The 27,864-nt window shown below is 51.0% G+C and overlaps 1 protein-coding gene across 4 annotated transcripts; it reads left to right on the top strand.

Annotated features, from left to right (window-relative positions):
* The first annotated feature begins 1,026 nt into the window (after positions 1-1,026).
* ZER1 (zyg-11 related cell cycle regulator) lies at positions 1,027-27,536 on the top strand. 4 transcript variants are annotated; one of them, XM_074362358.1, is made up of 16 exons: positions 1,027-1,183; positions 11,439-11,690; positions 12,922-13,072; positions 13,247-13,683; positions 13,990-14,166; positions 14,996-15,110; positions 15,247-15,393; positions 15,704-15,877; positions 18,735-18,950; positions 19,673-19,714; positions 19,883-20,002; positions 20,914-21,029; positions 21,356-21,544; positions 22,591-22,688; positions 24,282-24,384; positions 25,843-27,536. In XM_074362358.1, exons 2-16 carry the CDS (start codon positions 11,533-11,535, stop codon positions 25,898-25,900), a joined length of 2,301 nt encoding a protein of 766 aa, XP_074218459.1. In that variant the 5' UTR covers positions 1,027-1,183; positions 11,439-11,532; the 3' UTR covers positions 25,901-27,536. The 4 variants fall into 4 exon arrangements, with proteins under 4 accessions (XP_074218459.1, XP_010949518.1, XP_010949517.1 ...); XM_010951215.3 differs by lacking the exon at positions 1,027-1,183 and adding an exon at positions 5,087-5,238 and having other exon boundaries at positions 15,704-15,871; XM_010951213.3 differs by lacking the exon at positions 1,027-1,183 and adding an exon at positions 5,088-5,238.
* The last annotated feature ends 328 nt before the right edge of the window (positions 27,537-27,864 follow it).

Raw genomic sequence — 27,864 nt, 5'->3', positions numbered from 1 at the left:
TTCATTCCCCAGTAGCTCCATTAAAAAAAAAAAAAAGAATGAATGAATGAAAAACAAAGTAGCATCTAAACTGAGACCAGGAGGAGGAGAAATGTGTGCTGGGTATAGATGGGAGCAAGAAGAGTGTTTAATAGGGATGAAGTTCTTTGATCCTATGGGAGAGAAAGGGATCATTAAAAGAACCAAAGATGCTTCAAACTGTCTGGAGAAAATGAAAGAGGGGTGCAAGTAAGGGCAGAGGGACAAGAGGCTGGGGAGAGAGACAGGGGACAGGAGACAGATGATCCTCGCCGTCCACGTTAACGGTTGTAAGCAGCGGAGTGCCCTGATCAGATCTGTTGGTTTTGGAAAATTCACTCTAGAACTGGGGAGAGAATGAGGGGAACAAGCAGGGAGTTCCGTTAAGAGGCTGTTGCAGAAATCCAGAGAAGAAATGATGGTGGACAGCGTCGGGCACTACTCGGGGAGGAGAAAAGGGGCTGGTCTGAGAGATCCTTAGGACCTGGCCAGTGCTTGAGGAGCTGAAGAAGACTCAGGGGCCAAGGCCGACCCCCAAATTCGCAGGTGACAGCCGAATTGCCTGGCGGGCCCATTAACTAGCTGGAGAAGCAGCAGCGCGTTTGGGGGGAAGATGGTGACTGTTTTGGACGCGTGGGTGTGAGCTACCTGCAGAGAAGCCAGGGGGAGATGTTCAATAGGGCGCTGGATACAGGGGCCGGCGCTCGGAGGCACGTCCGTGCTGACGAGGAAGGTGGAGTCAGTCCGCCCTTAACTATTCCCTAGGCTCCGGTGAACCTGAAGTCAGAGAGGGCCCGGAAACCTGTGTCACCGAGCGGGTCCCCCCGAGCCCAGCGAGAACCGGTGAGGAGAGCGCTCAGGACCGGGGTTGGGGCCCAGTCGCTCCCTCCTCCACCCGCAGACCTGGCGGGTGTCCGGCAGAGGAGCCGCTGAGGACACCCGGAACCTTCGGCTGCCGCTGTCTGCGTTCTCCGCCGGACGGGTCGGGAGAACCCGTTCGCTGTTGCTAAGGGGCGGCCCCGGAAGTGACGCGCCCAGGGTTTGTTGACAGCGGAGGCGGCGGCGGCTGCAGGCTCCGAGCCGTAGGAGCCGGATCGGGGGAGGGGCCGGGCCCCGGAGCCAGCACCCGGCGGCCCTCAGCCCCGCCCGCAGCCCTAAGGGCAAGGTAACGGCCACCGGGTCCCCCCAGCGCGACCCCCTCCCGCCCGGGGCTCCAGTCCCTGGGATCCCAAGCTCCGCCCCGCCGACCCCCGTCTTCCCCAGACCCCGGCCCTAGCCTGATGATCTCCTCAGGAGCTCTGGCTCTGGATTCTCCCGGGCCGCATCCTCCGCTCCTCCTCGCAGAGGAAGCATCCCGTCCAATCCCGGGGCCAAGGGATGTATCTGTGTCTTTCCCCCTTCCCCTCCTGCCTCTGGTGCCTCACCATCGCCGCTGCAAACACTTGCAAAGGTCCATCTTGGCCAACGGTGGGAGGGCTCCCTTCTCTATTCCTGCTGCCAGGTCTGAGAAACGTGCCTTTAAAACTAAACTCCGTTCATCCAGAAAGAAAATGACGCTCTGTCGCATGCCCCTACAAAATGGGAGATAGATGCAGGGCTGAAAGGGCCAGCCTCTGCCCCTCCTACCTGTTGGATGAGATTAAGCTCCCCCAAAGCAGTGCTTGAAAGCTCATGGACGGCATGGATTCTGGATAAGCTCCCAGAAGGGATGACAAGGTGCAGGGATATCAGGCAGGGTGGAAAAGGGATGGGTGGGGTTGCAAACCTAAGGGCCAAGGGAGCCCGATAGGTGAGCTGAAAGTGAAACTGACTGTGCTGGCTACTTATAGCTCTGTGGTTGGAACTTGACTTGGCTGGTCTTTGGCCCAAAGAGTCCAAGATTTCCAGCCTTTGTACCTGTCAGCACGTTTGATGTGTAAACCAGAGGAGGAATGTCTGACACCTCCATGGAAAAATAACTCCATATGATCTTTCCCACAGAATGTTTCTCTTCAGGGTTCAAACTGGTTAGAATGAACATTGAAGACAGCTTTGAAAAGGCTGTACTTAGAGCAGTGGGTGGTTGCCAGTGGTGAGGAGTGTGTCTTTCAGTTCACTCATACATTCAGCAAATTGTAAACATATGTAAGGTGGTAATAATGTAGGGTGAAGAAACATAAAGCAGGCAGGGCCATGAAGGGGCCAGAGAGTGGGTTTGCTCTTTTTATAGAGGGTGATCAGAGAAGGTCTCTAAAAAGTGATACCTGAACAGAGACCTGAAGGGAGTGAAGGAATGAGTCACGTAACTCTCGAGGTAGAGCAAGTGCAAAGGTCCTGAGGTAGTGTACCTGATGATTTTAAGAAACAGCAAGAGGACAGTAGGGCTGGAGCAGAGCAAAGGAGGGGAAGAGTGATTGACAAGGAAGTCAGAGAAGAGCAGGGGCCAGATAATGGTGGGGAGGATATCAGGGGCTGTTCATGTGATGCAGGGTCACAGGGTGTCTAATGGGGCACCTTTTCAGAACTGTACTAACTTGAAGTGTCTGGTGGTCAGAGAAAATATAGATTTGTTTTAGATGACAAGTGGCCATTGTGTTCTGGCCTGGCGTTGTAAGTACCCTTTCTCCATCTTTGTAATGACTATTGATGGAATAAATTAAAAAGGACAGCCGTAGAGCAGTGTAGTTCAATCAGGTCATGTCACTGCTTCCTGGCTGTGAGAACTTGGGCAAGGGACCTTTTCCAGCCTCAGTTTCCTAATCTGTAAAATAGGATTGTCGGGCTAAATGAGAGATATGGACTGAAGTGCTTAGCCCAGTGTATGGCACATATTACGCCCTTTGTACATAGCAGGTGTGCTGATGGCAGTGACGATGGTGAGGAACCCTTTGCATGTGTCTACCTCAAAGCCTTTCTTTTTAGCACCAGCTGATGATGTCACCAGCTCTTGGCTGCCTCCCTAAACTAGTAGAATTTTGGAGAACAGTGGAGGAGACAAAGTGGAAAGTTCTTGTCACCCTCAGTGGAAACCGTAGTTGCATATGGTAGCTTGGTCCTGGCTTTTTTGATACCAGTGGAAGGTTACAGGGGCTTTTTTTTTTTTTTTTTTTGAAGGCCCAGCAAATCCCCATTCTGCCATATAATATAGACCAAATAGGTACTGAAATAAATATGACATGGAGACAGGTTGGGAAGGGCAGTGTATGTTGACCCTAAATGTGTGATTGGGGTGTATGTGGCTGATCTGCCAGTGGAGACTGTTGATCCTGGAAGTGCCCAGCAGAGGCTGAGATTTTGCAGCCTGCCTTATAGGGAGTGGAACAATGGTTGATCTCTCTCCTCAACCCCGAAGCCTGGACTATGTCATCAGGCTTGGGTCATAAGCTAAGCAGGGCAGCTGGGCCAGAGGATTTGAAAATGAAAAGTCAGAGCAGTCATATGCTGAGAGCCAGGCTGCTAGAGCCAGATGTTGTGGACAGAACCTCAGACTAGACATTTGAGGACCTGGGGACAAGTCCCATCCCCTGTCTGAGCCTCAGTTTTCCTATCTCTACACTAACTGAAGGGTATGGGAGGATGAAGTGAGACACAGGTTTTGAAAGAATTCGGTGTACTCACAAGTTCTCTACAAAGGTGGAAAAACAGTTCTTGTCGTCATTAGCACTACCAGGATTCTGCAGACATACTTTAGGGCCGAGGGCTTCAATTCCATAGCTGTTCTTAACTCCTAAAATGCGAGTTCAGAGACCCCTGTTGGGTCATTTACTTTGAGACCAACATCCTAGATCTGGTTCAATCACTGAAGCTGATTTTCCAGCTTGAGAAATAAGCAGAAGGGTCTCTCCAAGCTTTAGTCTTAGGAAATCACTCCATAATTTTTTTATTGAGTTATAGTCAGTTTACAATGTTGTGTCAATTTCCAGTGTAGAGTCACTCCATAATTATTAGTTACTGCCTTATTGCCATTATTTCATGGCATCTCCTCAGCAACCCTATATGGTAGGTGCTGTTGATAACCCACTGACAGGTAAAGACCCTGATGAATATTGAGACTGGTAACTATTGCCTGGGGACCTAGTGGAGCTGAGGCTCCCTCCCTCACCACCAACCAGTCATGTGCTCACTGTGTCATGGAGGTGCCATGGATCACAGAGGGTCCCTTCCTCAGGAAGCATCTAGTCCCATGGTCAAAAAAAGATATATGCCCATAAGACAGTTACCAGTGATGCCTGATTATCTGTGCTCAGTGCCCAAGGACACTCCGAGTTGTAAGGAAGCAGTGAAGGTTCATGTCGCAGAAGGGAAAGCTGAAGCTTGGAGAAATGCTTCCTGCCCATAGCGTAATGGTGGAGAGAGCTGGGCACTTACCGGGGCACCTTGGGCACGTCACTGCAAATCTTTGAACTATGGTTTCCTCATCTAGAAAACAAAATATGTCCCTATAGGGTATTTGTGGCTTTAATGAGAATATGCATGGAAAGCTCAAAACTCTGGGTCTCAAACTAACGAATACGTGTATACATATTGATATGAACATGTAGACCCACGTACGCATACATAGTCCATGGCCAGTTGCATCACCACTCAGAGTCTCAGCTGCCTCTTCCGTAAGTGGTATGTTATGATAACTCCTGCCTTGTGTGATTGCTGGGAGAATTAAATGAATTAATGCATGTGGAGTACGTAGCCGAGTTCTTGGAATATGGTGCTTAGTAGGGCTGTGATCATTGATTGCAAGCATGGAACCCAGGTATCCCCAAGGCCCCTCTGCTTCCAGGTGGCACCAAGGAGTGCACAGTGGGTGCACATACCCCCCCCCGCCCCGGTCCATTTCCACATCTTTGTAGCATAGCCCACCCTATAAATTAGTCTCTGCAGGCTGGCAACCCCCAGGATGCTCTCTGATCCTCACCTGCACCCCTGCCCCCAGGGCACCCGTGGCACTTGCCCTGACTCCCTTCACAGCAGCCTTTCCTCCTCCTCCCCAATATCTGGCCTGTGACCCACTCCTTCCTGGAAAGCTTCCAGCCTCTGTAAATAGGACATTTGTTTGGGTTCCCCCCCCCCAGCTCCTGGGTTAATATTTCACAGGGTGGGTGCTGCTCCAAGGTTCAGAGCTTCTGGCTCCCCCAGCCTCTCTGTCGGCGGGGTGTCAGGATGCTGGCGGAGTCCCGTGCTCTCTCCTCTGGACCTCAGATTCTCTTTCCCCTCCGTTGGATGGACAGAAGACTGGATGGTTTGGTGAGAAGAATGGGTTTGATTTAGGATTACATCCCCCTCTTGTTAGTTGCGTGATTTCAGACAAGCCTCAGTACCTTTCTTCATCAGAAAATGGGCTAACAGTCTCTACCTTGTGGTATTTTAGTGAGGTACCTGGAGCAAAAGCAAACCTTTATTGTGTTATGTGCCAGGCATGGGCTGGGCCCCGAGGACCCAAAAGTGTGGATGCAGACAGGGTTCCTGTCCTCCTGGAGCTCATGGGCTGGGGGAGGGATCCTTAGACAAATCGCTACATAAGTGACGAATTAGCCGCAAGTACTGGTTCCTAGGGATTGTTGTTTGTTAGTTGTATAAGAGAGTATATGAAATAAAGCCTGTAAGGGGCTCAGGCCACAATGAAGCAACCAGTGTGGAGGTGGTGGTGGTGGCTGTTCTGTCCCCACTGCTCCCCACCCCCCAGGATGGCATAGCTCCTGACAGATCCAGTTTTAAAGAATCTGCAAGAGATGGGATGGAGAGAGACACAGGGTTCTTCTTCCTGTGTGGTGTTCTGTCAGAATCAGACTTCCCTCTGTCTCCGGTTGCCAGAATCCCAGATGGCTGGTGCCTGCCACGCGGATGAGGAGCCCTAGGGGCTGGGAGTAGGGTGGGCGGAGATGGTGGCAGGGCGCAAGTGGCAGGGCACCCCAGTCCCCAGGGCTCCCAGCCTCAGTGCCAAGATGGACGGCTCCACAGTCCGGGTCACCCTACCCCCCAGCAGCAGGGTCGGCATGGCCGAAAGGTGATTATCAGATGGTGCCGTCTGCCTGGTTCATCATTTTGGGGGCTTTTGGTGATCTTGGCAGCTGACTGGATGGTGTTTCTCCCACCTGGGGCTCAGGGTTAGGGCAGAGCAGCTACCAGGGTGACTGGGCTCATCCTGCAAAAGAGGCAAAGCCCCTGGTGTCTCCCTCATCCAGAGTGGTGAGGGGTCCTCTGTGGCCACAGGGTGCCCGGCACTGCCCTGGGCACGATGGGCAGGGAGGATATGAGAACTCACCTTGCCTTCTGGGTTCCCTGTGTGCATGACCTGCAGGTCGCTCTCATCCCCTCCACAGGCATGTGTTGAAACCTTACAACGTGTCAGGCCCATATGGGTTGTGCAGCCCTTCCTTTGTTCAGCAAATAGTCATGGAATTGGGCTCGTGCTGCCAGCGTCCCGCACCCTCTGCCCTTTCAGCCTCTGAGCATCTTATCCTCCTTCCTGGAACAGCTTTCCCTTCTCTCCCTACCACTGGAGCTAACTATGACTCATCTTTTGGGTTGCAGCTGAAATGTCACTTCCAAGGACGCCTGCCCTGGCTCCCCAGTCCAGTGCAGGTCCCCCTGGCATAGGCACCCAGAGCCCCAGGGACTGCCCTCTCCTTCAGAGCCCTGGTCCCGGCTACATGGCACGGGTTTGTGTGCTTCTTAGGTGGATGTCTGTCTGCCTCTGGAGCCAGCATGCTTGTCTGGTTTCGCTCACCCTTGGACCCACAGTGCTCAGTAGACAGTAACCCTGGGCTAAGTCCAGGGATGTTGCTGGATGAGACAGCCCCGTTCCTGCCCTTGTGGAGCTGGTCGTCTGGCAGGGAAGCTGGATAATTAAACCAGCGTCAGTACAATATGTTAGTTGTTATGGTAGGGCCTGTAGGGCACACAGCAAGAGCACCCTGGCGGGTCAGGGAAGGCTTCCCAGAGGAAGTGATGTTGACACTAAGGCCTGCAGGCACGTAGGCATCAGCTGAGTAAAGAGGAGAGTTCAGAGGTAGTGTGGGCTGGAGTGGTTGGGAGATGCTTCCTGGAGGAGGGACATGAGTCTGTTTTGGGGGTTGGGAGCAGTATTTAGAGTGGAAAGTGGAATAATTAGTTGGATTTGGATGTTGAAAGAAAATAAACTGACCAAAGGTCTGAAGGTGACCTTGTGCCTCTGGCCTGTAGCCAGCACAATGAAGGAGGCCAGCTCAGCTGGGGTAGGGAGTCAGTGGGCAGCGAGGAGGCTGCAGAGCTGGTTCTAATTCTGGAGGCCTTGAGTGGCTACTGGCAGAGATTGTACTTGTCAGATTCCAGCAGGGCACATCTCCCTGCCAGCGGGAGGGAGAAACTGGGTCCAGTTTCCCAGGCAAGAGAAGCCACTGTGCTCTTGGAGATCTGAAAGTTCGAGTGAAGGCAAAGGAAGGGAATGCCCAGGGCCCAGGCAGCCTGTTCATGGTACCTTTCCTCAAGGGCGTCACGTAGCCAGTGGGACAGCTGGCACAACGGGCCTCATGGCAGGAGACCCAGGGCTGGGGAGCAAGGACCTGGAGCTGGGGAGGAACAGACCCTGCCCTGGGACCCGGGCACCTGAGGTAGGAGGAGGGGATGATGGGGATGGGGATAGTGATGATGGTGAAAGCTACCTTTATTGAGCAGTGACTATGTACTAGGCACCAGGCTAAGCCCTTTCTAGATCATTCCATGTTATCTGCACACAGTGTTCTCTATGTTAGAGATGAAACTGAGGCACAGAGAGGTGAAAACACTTGCCCAAGTTCACCTGCTCTTAAGCAGCAGGGCCGAGACTTGAAGCTGAGTTGGCCCGACTCCAAAGCTCTCAGAGCATGGTCACCCGTGAGTGATGGTGCCAGAACTTAGAACGGGTGATTCCAAAGGGCACAGTGTTCTATGGCTGCCCACTCGATCTCCTGAGCATCCTGGAAGGCTCAAATGTAGATGCGGAGGCTCCAAGAAGCCAGGGGCAATGCTTAGCCCTAAACTCCTTCAGAACCCTTAAGAGATGAGGTGACGGAACCTGAGACGAGGCTAACATCCCAGTTTAGACAGAGTAGCCTGTCTGTCTGAGCTTGAGTTTCCTTGTCTGTAGGATGGGGTCATCACCACCATCTGTTGTGCCCTTAGTTGTGTCAAGCCTGAGACGAAGCATTTTCCCAGCAGCCCTGTGAATTGGGGGTTGTTGTCCCCATTTTCCAGATGAGGAAACTGAGGTTCAGAGAGGTTACAAAATTTACCAGTGGATTATGGAAATGGATTGAAACATAGGTCTGTCTAACTACAGAGCCTTCACTTTAAAAAATTTTTTAAAAACTATTGAAAGATAGTAGATAGGAAAAGCCCACAAAGCGTGAGCGGACAGTTTGAATTTCCACAGAACACACCTGTCCCATCAGCCCCAGAGGCAACCCCCACCACTTTCTAATTACTGCCTCCCTGCAAAACCCTGGCTTCTAACACCATGGGTTCATTTTGCCTATTTTCCCCCCTTTCTGATGTGGACTCTGATAGGGAAATGGTTTGGGACGAATTCCTGACTGTCTATATTCCTCGGGTCTATAAATGGTTGGTTGCTTCTTATCTTGTTCACTCACTTTGAATGAAAATGTTCGGTTTTCATTCTGTGTTGGCCACTTATCGCAGCTGAGGATGCGCTATCAGTTAGAGCATCACTTAGCTGAACCCCGAATCCTTTCTAAACGTGGACCTCTGTGGTGTTCAGGCCATTGTCTTAACTTTTTGTTGAATAACGATGTGCATTTTAAAAAGTGCACATATCATGAGATACAGCTCCCTGAATATTCATAAAGGACACACACCTGTACATCCAACACTCAGGTAAGAGACCCGAAGCTTCTCAACGCCCAGGCAAACCCCAAAGTAACCACAGTCCTGACTTCTATCACCACGGATTAGATTTTCCTGTTTTTTAACTTCAGGGAGTCATACATAAATGGATTCCTTCAGTACTTGTGCGTCTGACTCCTTTCACTAAACACGGTGAGGTTCGTCCAAGCTGTTGTGAGATTGTGCGTTCTCACTGCTGTGGTGTGTTTCATCGGTGAGCGTACCATAATATTCATCCTCATGTCAGTGGACTTTCAGAGTCTGTTCTATTAGGAATAGTGCTGCTGTGGACATCCTGCCTGTGTCTTTTGGTGAACTTTTATATGCATTCCTGTTGGGTGTATACCGGGGAGTGGAGCTGCTGAATATTGAACATATGTATGTGTTCAGCTTTGGCAGAGAGTGTCACACAGTATTCCAGTTACACTCCCAGCTCACACCCATCCACACTCCCACCAGCAGTGTAGGTGACTTCCTGCTGTTCCCTAGTTGCGTGCAACACAGGCTTGGTGTGGCCTGTGATACTGCTGTTCTCAGCTGAGCCTTTCTGGTGGGTGCAAAATGGTATCTCATTGTGGTTTTCCTGATACTCATGAAGCTGAAGCCTTTCCCTTATGTTTCTTGTCCATTTCCTTATCCTTTAAGAAGTGCCTGCTCAAGTCTTTGCCTGTTCTTTAACTGGATGCTATGTCCTGATCTGTAGAAGCTGTTTCTATATTCTGAGTATGAGTCCTTTGTTGGATGTATTATTGGAAATATCTTCTCTTAGCTTCTTGCTTGCCCTTTCTCCTTCATGATACCTTTTGATGAAAAGAGTCTTAAATTTCAAGGCAGTCCAATTTATCAGTTTCTCTTATGTTTTTTTTTTTTGGTGACCTATCTGAGAAATTATTGCCTACCCTAAAGTCATAAAGATATAGTCCTATGTTTTCTTCTAGAAATCTGCTGTTTTACCTTTCACATACAGGTCTGTGGTCCATCGCAAATTAATTTTTGCACATGGATGAATGAAGGTTATTCAATGCAGATCAGTTTATCATTTTTCCCTTATGAGTCCTACTTAAGAAATCTACCTGCCTCAAGATTATGAAGACAATAGAAGACTTTACTTTTTTTTAAATTGAAGGATAGTTGATGTACAATATTATACGAGTTACAGGTATACAACATAGTGACTCACAATTTTTAAAGGCTACACTCTATGTATGCCACTTACAGTTATTATAAAATATTGGCTATAATCACTGTGTTGTACAATGTATCCTTATAGGTTATTTATTTTATATGTAATAGTTTGTACCTCTTAATCCCCTGTCCCTGTCTTCCCCCACTTCCCTTCCCCAACTGGTAACCACTAGTTTGTTCTCTATATCTGTGAGCCTGTTTCTTTTTTGTTATATTCACTAGTTTTATTTTTTGGATTCCACATATAAGTGATATCATGCAGTATTTGTCTTTCTCTGTCTGACAAGACAGGGGGGGTAATTAAGTTTATTTATTTGTTTATTTTCAGTGGCGGTACTAGGGATTGAACCCAGGACCTTGTGCATGCTAAGCATGCACTCTACCGCTGAGATATACCTCCCCCATGGGACCTCACTTTTTAAATAACAGTTTTATTGAGCTGTAATTCCTGTGCCATGCAGTTCACCTACTTAAAGTAGATAATTCAGTGGTTTTTATATTATTCATAGAATTGTGCAGCCATCACCACAGCCAATTTTAGAACATTTTCATCACCAAAAGAAACCTGATAGCCGTCGGAACAGTCACTCCCCATTCCCTGCCCTGCCCCCCCCAACCTTCCAGCCCTAGGCAACCACTCATCTACTTCTGTCTGTGTAGGTTTGCCTATCCTGGAGAAACATTTCATAGAAACGGAATCATACACTATGTGGCTTTTTGTGACTGGTTTCTCTCACTGAGCATGATGTTTTCAAGGTGCAGTCCTGTAGCGTGTGTCAGTATTTTATTCCTGTTACTGCTGAATAATATTCCATTGCACGGGAATACCATTTTTGTCTGTTCATCAGCTGATGGCCATTTAAGTTGTTTCCGTTTGGGACTATTATTAATAATACCACTGTGAATGTTTGTGTACAACTTTTATGTGGATGTATATTTTCATGTCTCTTGGGAGGAGCCTTCATTCTTAACCATATATAAAGAGACTCAGTGATGGCATGTCTGTAAAGCCCTGGCACGTACTAAGTGTTCAACAGTGACAGCTGTATACAGGTGAGGTTACACAGCAATGGACACCCCAATGCAGACGGTAATGAAACCCTACTATCCCCACCCAAGCACTTGGTCCCGAGCACACACGTCTGCTCACAGACATTGGGAAGGCACAGAAATGCGTGGACAAGGAGCCCTGCTCTTTGCAGACCTAATCATGCATAGATGTAGCGCAACAGAGCAGGGCAGGGAAAGGAGGGATCAGGAGTCTTGGGCCCTGACCCTGCTAAGCTGCTAATTCGTATGTGCCATCAGGGCCTCAGTTTTACTACTCAGAGAGTGGACATGGGGCAGCTGGTGGTTCTGGCCCGTACGTGTGGCTCACTTAGCTTCTTTCCGTTCCCCAGGCTGTGGCTCTGCCAATGGTCCTGTGAGTGTTGGGGAGTCACCGTTGCCCCTGGGGGCCCCTGTCCTGGAGTGGCCCTCCTGCCTGCTCCCAGCATGGCGTCTGACACCCCTGAGTCCCTGATGGCCCTCTGCACCGACTTCTGCCTGCGCAACCTGGATGGCACCTTGGGCTACCTGCTGGACAAGGAGACTCTGCGGCTCCATCCAGACATCTTCCTGCCCAGCGAGATCTGTGACCGGCTCGTCAATGAGTGAGTGGGCGCGGGGCTGGGGCTGGGGCACGAGTCTCAGCCTGAGTGTGTGTGTGGGGGGGGGTTGGGAGCATTGTGTGTGCACCACATGGAGGTGTGCATGCACGTGGGTATCTGTGCATGCCGGAGTTCACTGGGGTCTCCATGACTGTAACGTTATGTGTGTGCATGTTGGTATGTGTGTGGATGTTGGTATTTATGTGGCGGGGTGTGCATGTGAAGGACCGTGTGTATGTATGCACACGTGGGCTTCTTCAGTTCAGGGTATGTTTAAGCATGAAACTGCAGGTTATGTACACACTCACATACACACATGCACGCCTGTGCCTGTGAACACATCTGTGTGTGAACATGAACATATACATGTTTACACACCAGGGCCCAAATAATGGATCCATGAGCAGGGATCAAATGATTCAGAAAATCTTCATGTGGCTTTTCCAGGGGACTCCCCACTAATAGAGGCTTCTAGGGTGATATGCGTGCCTGACTGTGGGGAGCTCAGTCTAGATGCCTAAAGAGAAATTATTAGACCAAATAGTTGCATATAAAAGTGAGAATCTGTGTGTGACCTGAGAGCCCAACTTGTAAAAATGTTCTGAGCATCTAATGTGGCTCAGGCACTAGATTGGACACTTTGCTGACCAGAGTTGTGTCCATTTTACAGATGAAGAAACTGAGGTCTGGGGAAGTTCAGTTACTTGTGTGAAGTTGTGAACAGCCAAGCCAGGATTTAGGTTTCAGTTTGGCTCCACAGCCTTTTCCGCCAGACCAGGATTCTGGCATCAGCTGGCATCTCCACAGGGTTTGATTGAGTGCTTGCCCTGAACCCAGCTGGGAACACCAAATCCTGTGGCTCATTCTTCTTGGAAAGGGTCCTGGGAGGCGCTGATCAAGGAACCAGAAGCTGGCTTAAGATGGGAACCGTGGATGTGTTTGAGTGTCTACAGTTTTGAGGGGAAGAGCTTGGGATTTGCCATTGATAAGAGGCCCCTTCATCACCAGTCAGTCTACCTTTGGATTCCTGGTTCCTGGAGGCACCCTTAATCTCACCTGTAGAGTAGTTAGGATCCTAGCAGTTACTATAAGGAAGATGGGTGAGGGGCGCGGAGGAGATGGCAGTTGCTGCCCGGGTGATCAGAGAAGGCTTCTGAGGGAGGGGAGAGCTTATGCTGGGCCTTGAAGGGAGGAGAAGGGTCCCTCCCCTGAGCCAGGCTTCCTTGCCTCCCAGATATGTGGAGCTGGTCAATGCCGCCTGCAACTTCGAGCCGCACGAAAGCTTCTTCAGCCTCTTCTCGGACCCCCGCAGCACCCGCCTCACTCGTATCCACCTCCGCGAGGACCTGGTGCAGGACCAGGACCTGGAAGCCATTCGCAAGCAGGTGAGTCTCGGTCACCAGGCACCAGGAAGGCCATCATCAGTGAGTCGGAGCAGGGTCACTGGCCTCCAGCTCCCAAATCCCGTTGCGCAGACCCCTCCCCATCCCACGTGTGGCCCAGGGCCAGGCCTAGGGCACGGGGTGGGTGTGGTGGTGACGGGGCTGTGCTGCCGCCAGGACCTGGTGGAGCTGTACCTGACCAACTGCGAGAAGCTGTCCGCCAAGAGCCTGCAGACGCTGAGGAGCTTCAGCCACACCCTGGTGTCCCTGAGCCTCTTCGGCTGTGCCAACATCTTCTACGAGGAGGAGAACCCAGGGGGCTGTGAAGACGAGTGCCTCGTCAACCCCACCTGCCAGGTGCTGGTTAAGGACTTCACCTTCGAGGGCTTCAGCCGCCTGCGCTTCCTTAACTTGGGCCGCATGATTGATGGGGTCCCTGTGGAGTCCCTGCTGCGGCCGCTCAACTCGCTGGCCGCCTTGGACCTCTCGGGCATTCAGACGAGTGATGCGGCCTTCCTGACCCAGTGGAAAGACAGCCTGGTGTCCCTTGTGCTCTACAACATGGACCTGTCGGACGACCACATCCGCGTCATCGTCCAGCTGCACAAGCTGCGGTGAGCTGCCGACCAGAGCTCACTGGGGTGGGGGCGGGGACGTGGGGTGGTCCATCAGTCCCAAACGGTCCTGAGCCCCCAGCAAGGTGGGATAGAAGAGACCATCCCATTCCTTAAACTCAATGTTTTGGCTGAATCAGGGTTGTTCAGGGCACCTGGGTCTGAGCAGGTGTTTTCCTAGGATGCCCTGGAGTGGCTGTGGCAGGGATGGGTCCTCCCCTGCCACAGGCTGACGCAGCAGGGCTTGACGAGGCAGCCCCAATCCATGTCTGGCTCCTGACCTGTGCCCCCCACCCCCATCTCCAGACACCTGGACATCTCCCGAGACCGCCTCTCCAGCTACTACAAGTTCAAACTGACTCGCAAGGTGCTGAGCCTCTTTGTCCAGAAGCTGGGGAACCTAATGTCCCTGGACATCTCTGGCCACATGATCCTGGAGAACTGCAGCATCTCCAAGATGGACGAGGAAGCAGGGCAGACCAGGTGGGGACCCACCTGCCATGGTTGCTGGCGGGGTGTCATTCAACAAGCGTTTACCAAGCACCCCTCTGCCAAGTGCTGGTGCTGGGTGCTGGATATAGAGACCAGCCAGGCCCTCTCGAGTCTGTGTGAGCTGGTGGGGACAGACAGGTCATGACTGGGGCTGTGGCAGGGGAAGCACAGGGCACTGGGATTGCCCTGAGGATCAGGAAGGAGGAAGGAGAAGGAAGGGCGTCCATGCTGTGCTGAAAGCTCATTCTGAGTTTGTGAGAGGAAGGGTATTCTAGCAGAAAGAACAGCATGTGCAAAGGCTGGAGGTATGAGCTCAAGGTGTGACTGGAAAATTATAGCGCTCAGACTGGCCAGGGATGGTGTGATGGTGTGAAGGTGAGGCTGGCAGGATCTGCCACTCATTAGATGTTGTGGAAGATAGGTTGGCTCCCAGGTTGGTTGGTTGAGAGATCTGATTCAGACCCATCTGGCTGAAATAGGCCCCATGGACTAGAGTGGAGTTTGATTGATGGGCATGTCCCTTCATGATTGTTGGGGAAACCTAAAGCCGACTCTTCCTCACTAGAACGCCAGATCAGATTTTCCAAAGATGGCTGCAATGTGTCCCATCCCACACATTCTACAATGTGACTTGGTCACCTTCCATCAAGAGGTGGGGTCTATGTCCATCCCCTGCACTTAAAAAAAAAAAATATGAGGCCAGAAGGCCTAGCAGAGGGCCCCAAAGAAATGCCTCACCTTCCCCAGGGAGAGGCTGTCCTTTGTGCTGAACCCAGGGCCTGAGCACCAGGCCACTGACCCCAGCACCCTCTTCCCTCAGCATCGAGCCTTCCAAGAGCAGCATCATGCCTTTCCGGGCTCTGAAGAGGCCACTGCAGTTCCTTGGGCTCTTCGAAACCTCCCTGTGCCGCCTCACGCACATTCCGGCCTACAAAGTGAGAGGGAGGATGGAGGAGGGAGGACCACGGAGAAGGGAGGGGGATATCTGCCCTGAGGCTGGAAACAGAGCTGGGATCAGGGATGCCTCCATGTGGCCTCTTCCAGGCTGTTCTGAGCATGTTCCTTCTCCAGGTAAGTGGTGACAAAAATGAGGAGCAGGTGCTGAATGCCATCGAGGCCTACACGGAGCACAGGCCCGAGATCACCTCACGGGCCATCAACCTGCTTTTTGACATCGCACGCATCGAACGCTGCAACCAGCTTCTGCGAGCCCTGAAGGTCAGCCCCAACCCTGGGGGGCCCCGGGGCTCCTGTCCATGCCCACCACTCCCTTCTCTATACCCCTTCCTCTTCCCCAGGACACCGGCTGTCCCACCTCCCGAACCCCAACCCTGCCACGCAGCACCTAACTTGCCCCAGCACTGGCCTTGTTTCTGCTCCCCAACCCCTACGTCTGCCCTCAGAGAGCAGGAACGAGGTGAGCCCTGCCCCGGAGGACCTGTCCCAGCCCCCTCACAGAGCCCAGGCCTGTCCCTGCACAACTTTAACTGGACTGGCCAACCCCGGCCCGCACCCTGTCTCCTTACAGCTGGTCATCACGGCCCTCAAGTGCCACAAGTATGACAAGAACATTCAAGTGACAGGCAGCGCAGCCCTCTTCTACCTGACCAATTCCGAGTACCGCTCAGAGCAGAGCGTCAAGCTGCGCCGGCAGGTCATCCAGGTGGTGCTGAATGGCATGGAATCCTACCAGGAGGTGACGGTGAGCCCCCACCCGCTGCAGCCCTGCATGCTCTGGCCCAGCCACCCCTCTTCCTGTTCACCCTGTGTCCTAGGCTCACACACCCCTCAGGGTGCCGTGCTTGGTCTCACCCTTCCTCTCCTGGCTCTATTCCACCCCGTCTCCCAACCCCTCTCCCTCTCAGCATCACCCCCAGACTCGGACCTGGCATTCAGGGCCTTGTGACCTGACCCCATGCAGCCATTCCATTGCCCACTGCCACCCTCCACCCAGAGACCCTGTTCCTCTGCCCCGGGCCTCTGCTCATGCTGACTCTTTGGCCCTTCTGCCTAGTAACACTTGGCTGGGGGCGGAGGGTGGTGTTTTTTTTCAATAGCTTCTTTTATTATTAAAGTAATAAAAATTTTTACTGAAGAAAAATTATAATTACAAAGCTAATGAAAAAAACGCCCATAATCCCACCACACAGAGATAGCCACCGTTAACATTGGATATCTATTGTTCTGGCTTTTAGTCTGTGCACATTTATTTGGTAAATAGGATCGTTCTGTGTGCTGTGTGTGTAACGTGGATTTTCATTTCGACAGTGTCTTGTGAATGTGAACATCTCTCATATCAACAACTGTTTTTACAACATAATTTTAAAAGTGATGTTTCTTTCCTAATTATAAAAGTGAGATACCTAAGGCTAAGAAAACAAACAAATTCAAGTAATACGAAACTGGATTAACTAGAAAGTGAAAGTTGTTTGCAATCCCAGCTCTCCTCCCCCAGGCAGCTGGTTTTAACAATTCAGCTTTTTAATTGTTGGTGTCAGCATAGTGTTCAGCTTCCTCATCCAGGGAGAGACCGCCCTGGTGCTGACTCTGTGCTGGGGCTCAGAGGCAGCGGCCAGGCCCCATCCTCGCTGAGTAACAGGACAGGGCTCCCCTGAACACATAGGCTAAGTCAGCCCCATGGTTGAACATTTAAGTTACTTTTCATATTTTGCTATTTCAAATAAGGCTTTGCTGACTACACTGAATTGATGTTAAAGATATGTCTAAAAGTAGAATTGCCGGGGCAGTGGGTTTGTGTGTTTTTAAAGCATTTGGTATGTATTCCCGAATGGTCCTCCTGAAAGGCTCCCTGCAGGGATGAGAAGGGGTCCCTCGTCAGATAAGCCCACTGCCTGCCAACTCCAGACTCAAGAGCAACTATTTTTCCCACGTTCAGATCAATTTTATAATCAGGTAAAATGCATGTCTTTTTTTTAATGAAAAAAGACATGCTAGTTGAAGACTCCCAAATTAATAAAACTCTTCCAAGGAAATAAAAATTAAAGTAACAAGATGCCACTTCTTGATGATACCTCGTGTTGGCAAAGGTCAGGGGAAGAACAGTCTCCCACTTTCCACTGTTGAGGTATGAACTGCACAACCTTTCCGGAGGTCAACCTGTGAGAACCTGCCGAAACAGTGAGTGTACTTATCTTTCGGCCTAGGTATTCCACAGTTAAAATTGTTCTTAGAGAAAAAAGATATATATATACATCCTCCCTTTTTGATTACACAGAAATCAGCGGAAACTAAAATGTTTTAGCAATAAGGGCCTGGACCTAGAAAAGTGATACAAGATCCACCCACATCATGGGATATGATGGTAAATCTGCACATCCTAACGTGGAAAGACGGTTGGCTCTGCAGGTTGCTAAGTGAAATTTTGGACCAATACATATAAAACCTTTTTTTTGCCTTTCCTCTCCCCCAAGTATTATTTGTATTTGCATAGTAGAAAAATCTAGAAGGATGTGCACCAAACTTTTAACAGCGATTACTGCTGAAGAATGGCTTTAACATTCTGCTCAGATAGTATTATTTGAACTTTTTACAGTGAGTAAGTATTGCTTTTTTAATTTAAAATTTTTTTCTCAAATTAAAAAATATATGTTTATTGTAGGGGCAAAAAAGACAGAGTTAATAAGAGTAATAGCCTCTAATCCCCTAAGTAATGAAATATGGTGATCTTCCAGTATCTAATGAGAAAGGATGGAAAGAAATTAAATTATAAGGAAAATGCACTGAGAATATGGTAAAAAAAAAAAAACAAAAACGAATAAACCCACAGACAACACAAAGGGAAACTGAGAATGTGGAGCTACCAGAACTCTTCCGTGCTGCTGGTAGGAATGTAAACTGGTGCAGCCACTTTAGGAAAAGTCCGGTATTACCTGGTAAAGTTGAAGACACGCAAACCTTGTGACCTAGGAGCTCCACCCCACACAGGGGTCCCCTAGAGAAGCCCGCACACAGATGCCAGGACACACATACAAGGATGTTGTTTGAAGTAGCCAAACAGTGAAGTCTACCTGAACATCCACCAGCAGAGAACCAGATGCATAAATTGGAATGCTATACTGCAAATGAAAAAAAAAAAAAAGCATTTCAGCTGCTTACAACAACATGGTATATCTTGCAAACCTGTGATTGAACAAAAAGCAGCAGATGCCAGGGAATCTTTTGAATAGAAAGGCAGGGATAGGGGCTCTCTGTAGTAGGGAGAGGGGCTTACGATCAGGAAGGGACACTGGGGACTCCTGGGTGCTGGTAGTATTCTATTTCTTGACCCAGGTGGTGGTTACATGGTTGTAGAAAAGCTTGTTTGCTTTATAATTATTTGTAAAACTATACATTTGTGTTTTAGGCACTCTTTTGTATATTACATTTCATGCGTTTTAAAAATGTTATTAAAAAAAAAAAAAAAGCCTTGCATCTTCTCTTCCAGAAAGCCTTCCTGGACCAACACAGCTCTGGATGGCCTCACACCTCTAGAGAGCCCCTCAAGTCCTGCTCCGAAGTCTGACCCTGACTGTGCCCCATTTGTCTCCCTGCCCTCCCAGGTCCAGCGGAACTGCTGCCTGACCCTCTGCAACTTCAGCATCCCTGAGGAGCTAGAATTCCAGTACCGCCGAGTCAACGAGCTCCTGCTCAGCATCCTCAACCCCACGCGGCAGGATGAGTCGATCCAGCGCATCGCCGTGCACCTGTGCAATGCCTTGGTCTGCCAGGTGGACAATGACCACAAGGAGGCCGTGGGCAAGATGGGCTTCGTTGTGGTGCGTGTGGGTGGGCTGGCTGCCCCTCCCTCCCTCTTCCATAGCCCCACTGCCCACATGGAGGATTCAGGCTAGACCAAAAGAAGAATTTCCTAACAGTAAATGTTGTTTATGACCCCAGAGATTTCCGCCACCTAGAACATGCTGTCATCCTCTCCCAGTCCCTCTGTTCTCCCATTAGGTCCCAATGGACAAGTCACTCCTGCCTCCTCAGACCAGGTGCCCCTGTTACATCTTCCCAGGTGGAATTAAATAAGTATCTGAGGGACTGTCTGTTTAATGTCAGCTTCCCCCTGGACGTGAGCTCTATAGGGAAAGATGCCATCTTGTTCCTTCCATCATTCCATCCCCAGCATTTCCTAGCATAGGACCTGGTGCACAATGGGGAGATAATATTTGCTGAAGAAAGGAAGAAAAGAATGAGGAAGGCACATCCAGTCTCTCTTCATTTATGACCAGGAAGGCTGAAGCCCACAGAGTGGGAGGGCCATGCCCACAACCACACAGGGTCAGGGTCGAGCCAGGACCAGCACCCAGGCCTCCTGACACCAGATCCAGGTCTGTGGGTTGCACTTCTTCCAGCAGCCTCCCAAACAGATGGGCAGATTTGGCCCTGTTAGGATAGCAAGAATAGCACTGCTGATTCCTCTCCATTGTGGTTCTTGGGGGACACGGTAGCTCTTGAAGCCTGGCCCCCTGCAAATTCTCTTCTCTGCCCACAGACCATGCTGAAGCTGATTCAGAAGAAGCTTCTGGACAAGATAGTAAGTCAAGTCTTCATGGAGCTGCCTCGCCCCTCCCCTAGGCTGAGAGGGGACTGGTTTGCCCCTGGGGCTTGTCCACGTGGTAATCAGGGGACCCCCTCACCGGGTGCCAGGGGCCTGCACGACCTGTCCAGGCAAACCTGTGCTGAGCGCCCCCTCCTCATTCAGTGTGACCAGGTGATGGAGTTCTCCTGGAGCGCCCTGTGGAACATCACGGATGAGACACCCGACAACTGTGAGATGTTCCTCAACTTCAATGGCATGAAGCTCTTCCTGGACTGCCTGAAGGTAGTGCTGTCCCCAGCAGCAGCAGCCCCCTGGACCCCCGCAGGTCTACTCTTCTGTCCCCGGGTCCCCGACCAACCAACTCCGTCAGCAACTCCCTTCCCAATGGCTCAAGCGGAGGGGCAGGGGAGGCCAACCCACAGGCCCACTAGCCCAGGCTTCGCTGCCTACATAAGCTGCAGAGATCTCCCCTGACCCGGATGGCCTGGCTGGGCCCTCTCTTAGAGCCCTCCCTCCAAGGGGACACCCCGCCCCATCCACTCAGCCATGGTTTCTCAGACGGCCCACAGTCTGGCTGGGGTCCACTGGAATATCAGCTAGACAGAATTCTGTCTAGTAGGATGCTCTGTTCATCCTAAAACTCATTCTTTGTTTTCTTGCTCTAGTTTCCAAAAGGATTCCCTTAAACTAATTATTTGAACTTTGGTAAATAGAGTTTGTCCCATTCATAATGTTATTTATTTATTTATTTTTAATCATAAAATTAATATTATATATATAATAATTAATTTTTAAATTGTAAAATTTAATTACAATTTTTTTAATTTTTAAGGGGGTGGTGGATAATCAGGTTTCTTTCTCTGTTATTTCAGTGGAATGACTGGGGATTGAACCTTGTGCATGCTACGCCCGCACTCTACCACTGAGCTATACCCTTCCCCTCCATTCATAATTTTATAGGTCAGATCTCCATTCAGCGTTTGATTTTGTGGCAAGGAACCCTACAATGTTAATCCCTTATAGTGTGTACCCAGCACTGCCCTAGGTGAACTAGAAGGTAGCAGGGCAACGCATTGTACCCTTCTTTGTCTACTTGGAATGGCCAGACAGATGTTCATAAAGCTTCTAGGTTAGCAATGCCAGACACTAATTAAGTACTAACTGATACGGCCCCAATGCTGTCATTTTTCCAGGAGTTCCCAGAGAAGCAGGAACTGCATCGGAATATGCTGGGACTCTTGGGGAACGTAGCAGAGGTGAAGGAGCTACGGCCCCAGCTAATGACTTCCCAATTCATCAGTGTCTTTAGGTTGGTACTTCTCTTTCTATTTTTGCCTTGGCTGCCAGGGTGCTCAGAGCTCTGTCAGTGCTCAGTTGCAGCAACTATTCTTAGCTTAGTTTTCTGTTACAAATGTTGCCTTCACTCTGTGATGCAGTTTCTTATTCTTTCAACCCTCCACAAATGGTCTTCTTGTAGCTACATCTTATCTTAAACAACTTCAAATCCCATTTAGAAGTCATCTGGGTATGGATAATAAGTGATAAAGAAATCTGGTTTGTAAGTTGGGGTCCAGCAGCTGGTATCTGAAGGGGGGACTTGGGGACCAGAACTCCATTTTTCTCTCTTCTTGGCAGCAACCTGCTGGAGAGCAAGGCTGATGGGATTGAGGTTTCCTACAACGCCTGCGGCGTCCTCTCCCACATCATGTTTGATGGGCCTGAGGCCTGGGGCATCTGTGAACCCCAGCGGGAGGAGGTGGAGGAGCGTATGTGGGCAGCCATCCAGAGCTGGGACATCAACTCACGGAGAAATATCAATTACAGGTGCAGAGCGGGGAGGGGTGGGGTGTGGATGTGGGGTGAGTGCTGGGACAGGACACTCATTCCCAGCAGGGTCTGGTCAGAGCCACTCGTCCCTCTTCGAGTCCTCTGCCGTCTCTTACCAATCGAGGTGTCGTCCATGCAGCGCAGTGCATAAAGGCACACATGGCACTGTATAACTTGGTGCTGGTTCCATCCCGTTGACACCTGTGTGTCCCCAAAGCCTGCTGTTTACAACCATTTGATACATGTTAAATTGTGGAGGGAAAAAAAGAAAAAGGAGAAAATACAGGCAACAAAGCAGCGAACCATTCATTCCCTGGAAGAGAATTCCCACTCACACCCCGGCAGCTCGCCTTCCAGCAGTTTTCTATACGTAGATCTAATTACCTTCAGTCCAGCTGGCATCAGATCTTACTGTCTTGTGACTGAATTTCCAGCCGCAGCTCTGGGTCTCCCTCATCTTCATGACTGGGTCACTTTCGCTGTGTGGCTGGGCCATCTTGTACTGATTGACATTGAAGCTGAAAACCCACATTGAGGAGAACAGGCTCGTGCTCGTGGCTTTGCCGGCGCTCCAGTTACTGTCATTTCTGCACAGGAGAGATGATGCGGAATCACTGGCCCATGGCGGGCGGGGATGCGCGTGCATTTTTCAGGCTTTTGGACCATGACTCCAGATGGCCCGTAGGAGGCCATTACAGGGAGTGCAGTCACACTTTCTTCTGCTTCCCAGGGTAGCTCACCCCCCACCCCCAGGCTGGGCTCTCCTCTCTGCTGTGGTCCCCAGTTTCTGTCCTACCTCCTCCTTCCCTATGAGTCCACGCTCTTGGTCTCTCTCACAAAGGAGCTCCGTTTGCTGGTGCCCAAAATGGTCTAAAGGGCCAGATGCCCCTGTATCCACTCCATCCTACCAGCCTGCTCATCGTTTGTCCACAGGACCCTTCAGTGAGAAAAACCCCCAACAAGAGACAATACACCACACTCCCTGCCCCGCCGCCCCCCAGCGATGCCCGGCATGAAAGTGACCTTGATTTTTCTTCCTGCAGGTCATTTGAGCCAATTCTTCGCCTCCTTCCCCAGGGCATCTCTCCTGTCAGCCAGCATTGGGCCACCTGGGCCCTGTACAACTTGGTGTCTGTCTACCGTGAGTACCCACTTGCCCTTTGTTTACTCCTCTCCTGCAAGCAGACTTGCCCTCAAGGAGGTGCTCAGCCGCGTGGAACACTATGGGAGCCGGTGCCCGTGTCTGCGCCCCAGCACACAGCCCTCTGCTTTCCAGCATTGGTGGGACAGTGAGACAGCTCATCCAGAGACCCCAGACAGCTTTTGTAGTGTTTCCTGCTTCCGTATGAGTGAAGAGTCCAAAATCTCCATGCCTTCTGTAAGGCAAGAGTAAGACCAACCCAAACGAAGAAATAACCCCTGAGAAAACAGGGGAGAACTAAAACAACTCTCGCTTATTTCCTCAAAGAGAGCCACCCACCCTCCCCTAAAAGAGCCTGAACTGCCCTCTGCTCGGTGGCTTTGGGGGAGAGGATAAGGGGGCAACACTAACAGACTTTGATGGCAGACCAAGCTTGACCCCTAGTTCTCTCCTTTACTGGTTATGTGATCTCATGCAGGTTATTTGGAGTCTCTGGGCCTTGGATTCCTCCTCTGTTAAATGGGGATAATAATACCTACCTCCTAAGATTGATGTGAAAAGAGAACCAATGGAAGGTGCTGAGCCCTGGTGCCTGGGTACTGCTTGGTCCTGTTACCCACAGAATGGATAAGAGTGCGGGCTCTAGGGGAAGACTGTCTGGGTTTGAAACCTGGTTCTCCTACTTGCTGTGTTACTTTGAGCAGGTTTCTCAACCTCTCTGTGCCTCATTTTCCTCATCTTTAAAATGGGATAATGATAGTACTTTCCTCATAGGATTGCTATGAAATAAGACATGTTAAGTGCTTAGAGGAGTGCTTGGCACATACCAGCTATTCAATAAGCATTAACCTTTGTTATTATTCCCTGAAGTTAGTCTTACTGAAAAATAGCACCTTACCTCAAAGAGGCAGTGCAGCACAGGAAGGGCCCTGAGCTGGGACTCCCTCAGACAAGCCTCTAGAGTGATTTTGAATGAATTGATCCATCTCTCCGAACCTGAGCTCCTTCATCATTAAATGGAGAGGATAAAAATAGCTCCTACTACATGGAGCTGCTGGAGGGCCATTGAAATGCCCGTGTTCTCCGTGGAGTGTATAGCCCTGATACCGAGCCCTAGAATGTTCTTTGTTGGCGTAAACTGTGAAACCACCCAATAGGTAGGCCTGGTGCTTCCATCCTGGGTGGTCCCAGAATCACCTGGAGGTGTTTTGTTAAAAATACAAATAAGCACAGGTTCCAGGATCTGTTGAATCAGGAGACCTGAGGGCAGTGCTCAGGAAGCTCTATTTTTACAAAAACTTCTCGGAGAATAGGAAGCACTAGTTTGGGTGACATTTGGGGGGGGGGTTGGAATGCCACTGTGAAGCAAAGGGAAGAGCCTTTTCCAAGGGATTCACCCCTTGCTTCCCCCAGGTGGCCTCAGGAACTTGGGCCCCAGGCTGGGTAAGCATGGTAGGTGCCTGGTTGCAGCAATGCCCCCACTGAGGCCCTGGCTCATCCCTCCCCTCCCGGAGTGGGGTATGGGTGGTTTCTGGGCAACAGGCTGATAGAAGATCTGCCCTGATCACTTGCTGTTGGCCCCTTACCCCACAGCGGACAAGTACTGCCCCCTGCTGATCAAAGAAGGTGGGATGCCCCTTCTGAGGGACATGATCAAGATGGTGACTGCGAGGCAGGAGACCAAGGAAATGGCCCGGTAAGAGACTGGCAGTGTTTTTGCTTGGAGCCTAGACTTGGGGGAGTGAGGAACACAGCGCTCATGGTTAGGAATGGCTGAAATTACCAGAGGCAACTCAGAGTTGAGTGTGGAGGTGGAGGTGGAGGTGGAGGTGGACAGCATACTGACCGCCAGCTGGGGCCTCTCTAAGTGTTGTTTTGGCCACAATGTGGCCAGAAACTGGGTGATCAAGCTCTGATCAGAGCATCATTGCCCTCATTTGTAAGCTTTTTTTTTTGTTTTTATTCCCAGCAAATTCATCCTCTCATCATTGGGCATTAGCAAGTCAGGTCAGATTTTGTCATTATTTTTGGCCAAAGACATTCCAGCTAAAGAGAGTACACAGTATAGTAAAGTACATTCCAGGGATCTGGCAGAATGCATGTAACTTTCTGAATGTGAAGGTCCTGGACACGGCAGAGCCATCAGGCCTTCTGTTGCCATGTGGTTTTCACCACCGCCGTGTCTAGAATATCATCCACTGTGGTCCTGTACCCGTCAGCGCACAAGGGAGACCCTCATTAATGCTGTGTGTTGCAACCAGCAGGAACGACCTTGCTTTCTCCAGCATCCATTCTAGAAGGGATTGTAGATAAGTTTACCCCAGTTCTAACCTCAGTGTGGAATAAAGAGTATCACGGGGGAGGGACCTGGAGCTCAGAGGCTCCCCAGACGACGACTCCCTGGGCTGGAGAGTGTTGGTCATTTCGTACTTATTTTCAGCAAAAGGCACTACTTAAACATTCATTAACAGATTTGTCTGAGCTTGAGAATGGTAAAATGAGTGGTTTGCAAATGTAATCTCCATAAAGATTGTTAAAAATATGCAAGCCCCCACCCCTAGATTTTCTTTTCCAGTGGGTCTGGGAGGTGGGCCTGGAATATGCATTGTCAAAGGCCCTTGAACTTGTCCGAGAACAGCTGCCCCAGCCCTGCCTGGGCCTACCACTGGATCTGGATCTCTGGGTGAATCTGACGTGCAGTCAGGTTGGGGACCACTAGTACACTTTTGGGAAGAAGGCCTGGGTGTGCAGGGGAAAAGTGAAGAAGGAGGACTTTGCTGAAGAAAGGACCAGAAGGTTTTGGAGGTCAAGCCTGAGCTGATTCAGGGAAGCCCCTAACCATAGATGCCCTGGGGTGGAGAGGTAGGAAGGTGGGCATGGGGAGGTAGGTGGGGGAGCACAGGGGCTGATGGTATTCGTGGCCACAAGTACCATTTCCTCAGTACCCCGCACATGCTGGCCACTTGGCCAGCCGCTTTGTGCACATCATCTCAGCATCAGCATCATGGTTAACATTTGCTAACAAATCCAGCAGCCGGATCTTCCGGGCAGGGCAGGGCAGGGCAGGGCAGGGCAGAGCAGAGCAGGGCAGGGCAGGGCTGGGCCCGCCCAGATCCAAGCCCTTTCTCCATCCTCTTTCTCCTGTTGTCTCCAGCAAGGTGATTGAGCACTGCAGTAACTTTAAAGAGGAGAACATGGACACGTCCAGATAGAGGCCTCTGCCCCATGGCTGCCACTACTCTGGACCACAAGGCCGGGAGGAAGCGCTCTCAAGCAGCCCAGCTGGCAGATCCCCACTCGGGGAGCCTCCCACTGGATGAAGGGACACAGGGGGACTTTTGCACAACCGACGCTTTTCCTTAACATTAGTGAGATATATATATTATATATATATATATATATTATTTTTTTTTGGTTAGGAAGTGTGAAGTTTTGTGTGTATGATTTCTGTACAAAAACAAAAGAAACACTCCCTGAGTCCTTGCAGCTTCCTTGGCCATTCTCAAACCCCGACTCAAAGCCTTCATCGCTGCCACACTCACTCCTACCCCTGCCAGACTAAATGCCTCTAACGTTGTGAGTGTCCAGCCCTTTCCCTGTAATCTCAGACCCTGGCCTTGCTTCCTGTTAGGAGAGGCAGTGGGCTTTTGATAGCCCACGCCAGCACCCTAACCTACGCACCAAAGCCTGAGAACCCCATCTAGGTTCCTGGGTATGGCGATGGGGTTGGGGATTAAACCTAACCCCACTGGGTCTCCCAAATGCCTTGGTGCTCCCAGCTGTGGGCTCTCTGGGGCAAGGAAGTGAGCCGTGCCTGCCGAGGTCCAGGCAGCCTCAGCCCCAGAGGGTCCTCAAGGAGCGGGGCTGACAGTGGCTCTGCTGCCCTCTGGCCAGGCCTGCCTGCGGCCACGCTGCTATGGAGGCTGCCTCCTAGTCTCCCACCAGGTCCCAGGCTGTTGAAGGCCCCAGCCCCAGACTGGTCAGAACTCGGGCAGATTCCACTGCCCCTTCTGCCAAACATATCTAGAACTTGCCCTCAGCCCAGGAAGCCAGCACCTCCTGGGGCCAGGGGCTTGCTACCCCACCCCCACCCCTCATCTGCCCGCAGTACCCACGGTGCCCAGGCACCCCACCAGCAGAACTGAGCCTGCCTCATTCACCCCTGCCTGCCCCGCTGCCCAGAGGACCCCACACCTCTCACAGGCAGGAGGTCCCCACGCCAGCCTTTACCGGCGGCAACAGGCAGACACCTCCGGACCAGCATTTGGCCAGCCTGCAGTGGCCCCACTCGGCCCTCCGGAGCCCTTCCCACGCCCCTCCCACTCTGCCCCCAGGCTTTCCCTTGGGAACCTCTGTGCTGTGTTTCAAAGTGTGAGACACAAATGTATCTGGAAAGATCTTGTGATCCTCCCTTGATGTCCCTTGGACTCCCTTCTCATGGGACAGATGGCGGTGAGGCAGCCCCTCTGGAACAAGCGGCCTGGGAGCAGAGCTGACTCTGCAGGCGGCCCTTGCAGGGGTGGCTTTTCTTCCCTCATCTTTCCCTGGGTCTGTTTTTGGATTCTCGTGGCGTTTCTGCCTCCAAACAAAACAGGCTGGATGAGCAGCCCAGGGGAGAGGGGCCCGGCCTAGTTCCCCTGGGGTCTTTCCCCTGACCCTGGGAAAGGGCAGCGGCCCTGTGTCCCTCAGCTTGGCAGATGGGCCACATCTGCCCCTCCCTTCCATGCTCACATGGCCTGAACCAGGCCCAGGACAGAGCTCACATTGCGTTGCTTTATCACCTGGGGCCTGGGTAAATGTCTATACTTTGGGATGTCACAGAAATACATTTTTGTGCAAAGTGGACAAGAGCAGAGTGTCTTTTTTGCGGAAGGGGTGGGGTCTGGACAGGGGCCTGGGCCGGCTTGGGCGGTACGCCTCAAGGGTAAGATCTGGGGCGGAGAGAGTGAGGTTGTGTGCTCAGCCCAGGGGGCCAGGCTGGTTGACTAAAGACTGGTGACAAGTGACAGGTGACAGGTCAGGCTGGAGTAGCTGTTTTTCCTCTGCAGTCTCTCCACACCCCTGTGCCCAGACATTGAAGATACTGCTGGCCACAGACCACCAGGGCCCCTGTCCAGAATGGCTGTCTGATGCTAAAGACCAGTGTTAAATACCAGATTATGATCCAGTGTTAGAA

This window comes from Camelus bactrianus, chromosome 4 (genome assembly GCF_048773025.1).
Source record: "Camelus bactrianus isolate YW-2024 breed Bactrian camel chromosome 4, ASM4877302v1, whole genome shotgun sequence".
In the NCBI taxonomy this organism is placed as follows: domain Eukaryota; kingdom Metazoa; phylum Chordata; class Mammalia; order Artiodactyla; family Camelidae; genus Camelus; species Camelus bactrianus.
The sequence above is the reverse complement of the archived record's forward strand: the minus strand, read 5'-3'. Positions and strand labels throughout refer to the sequence as shown.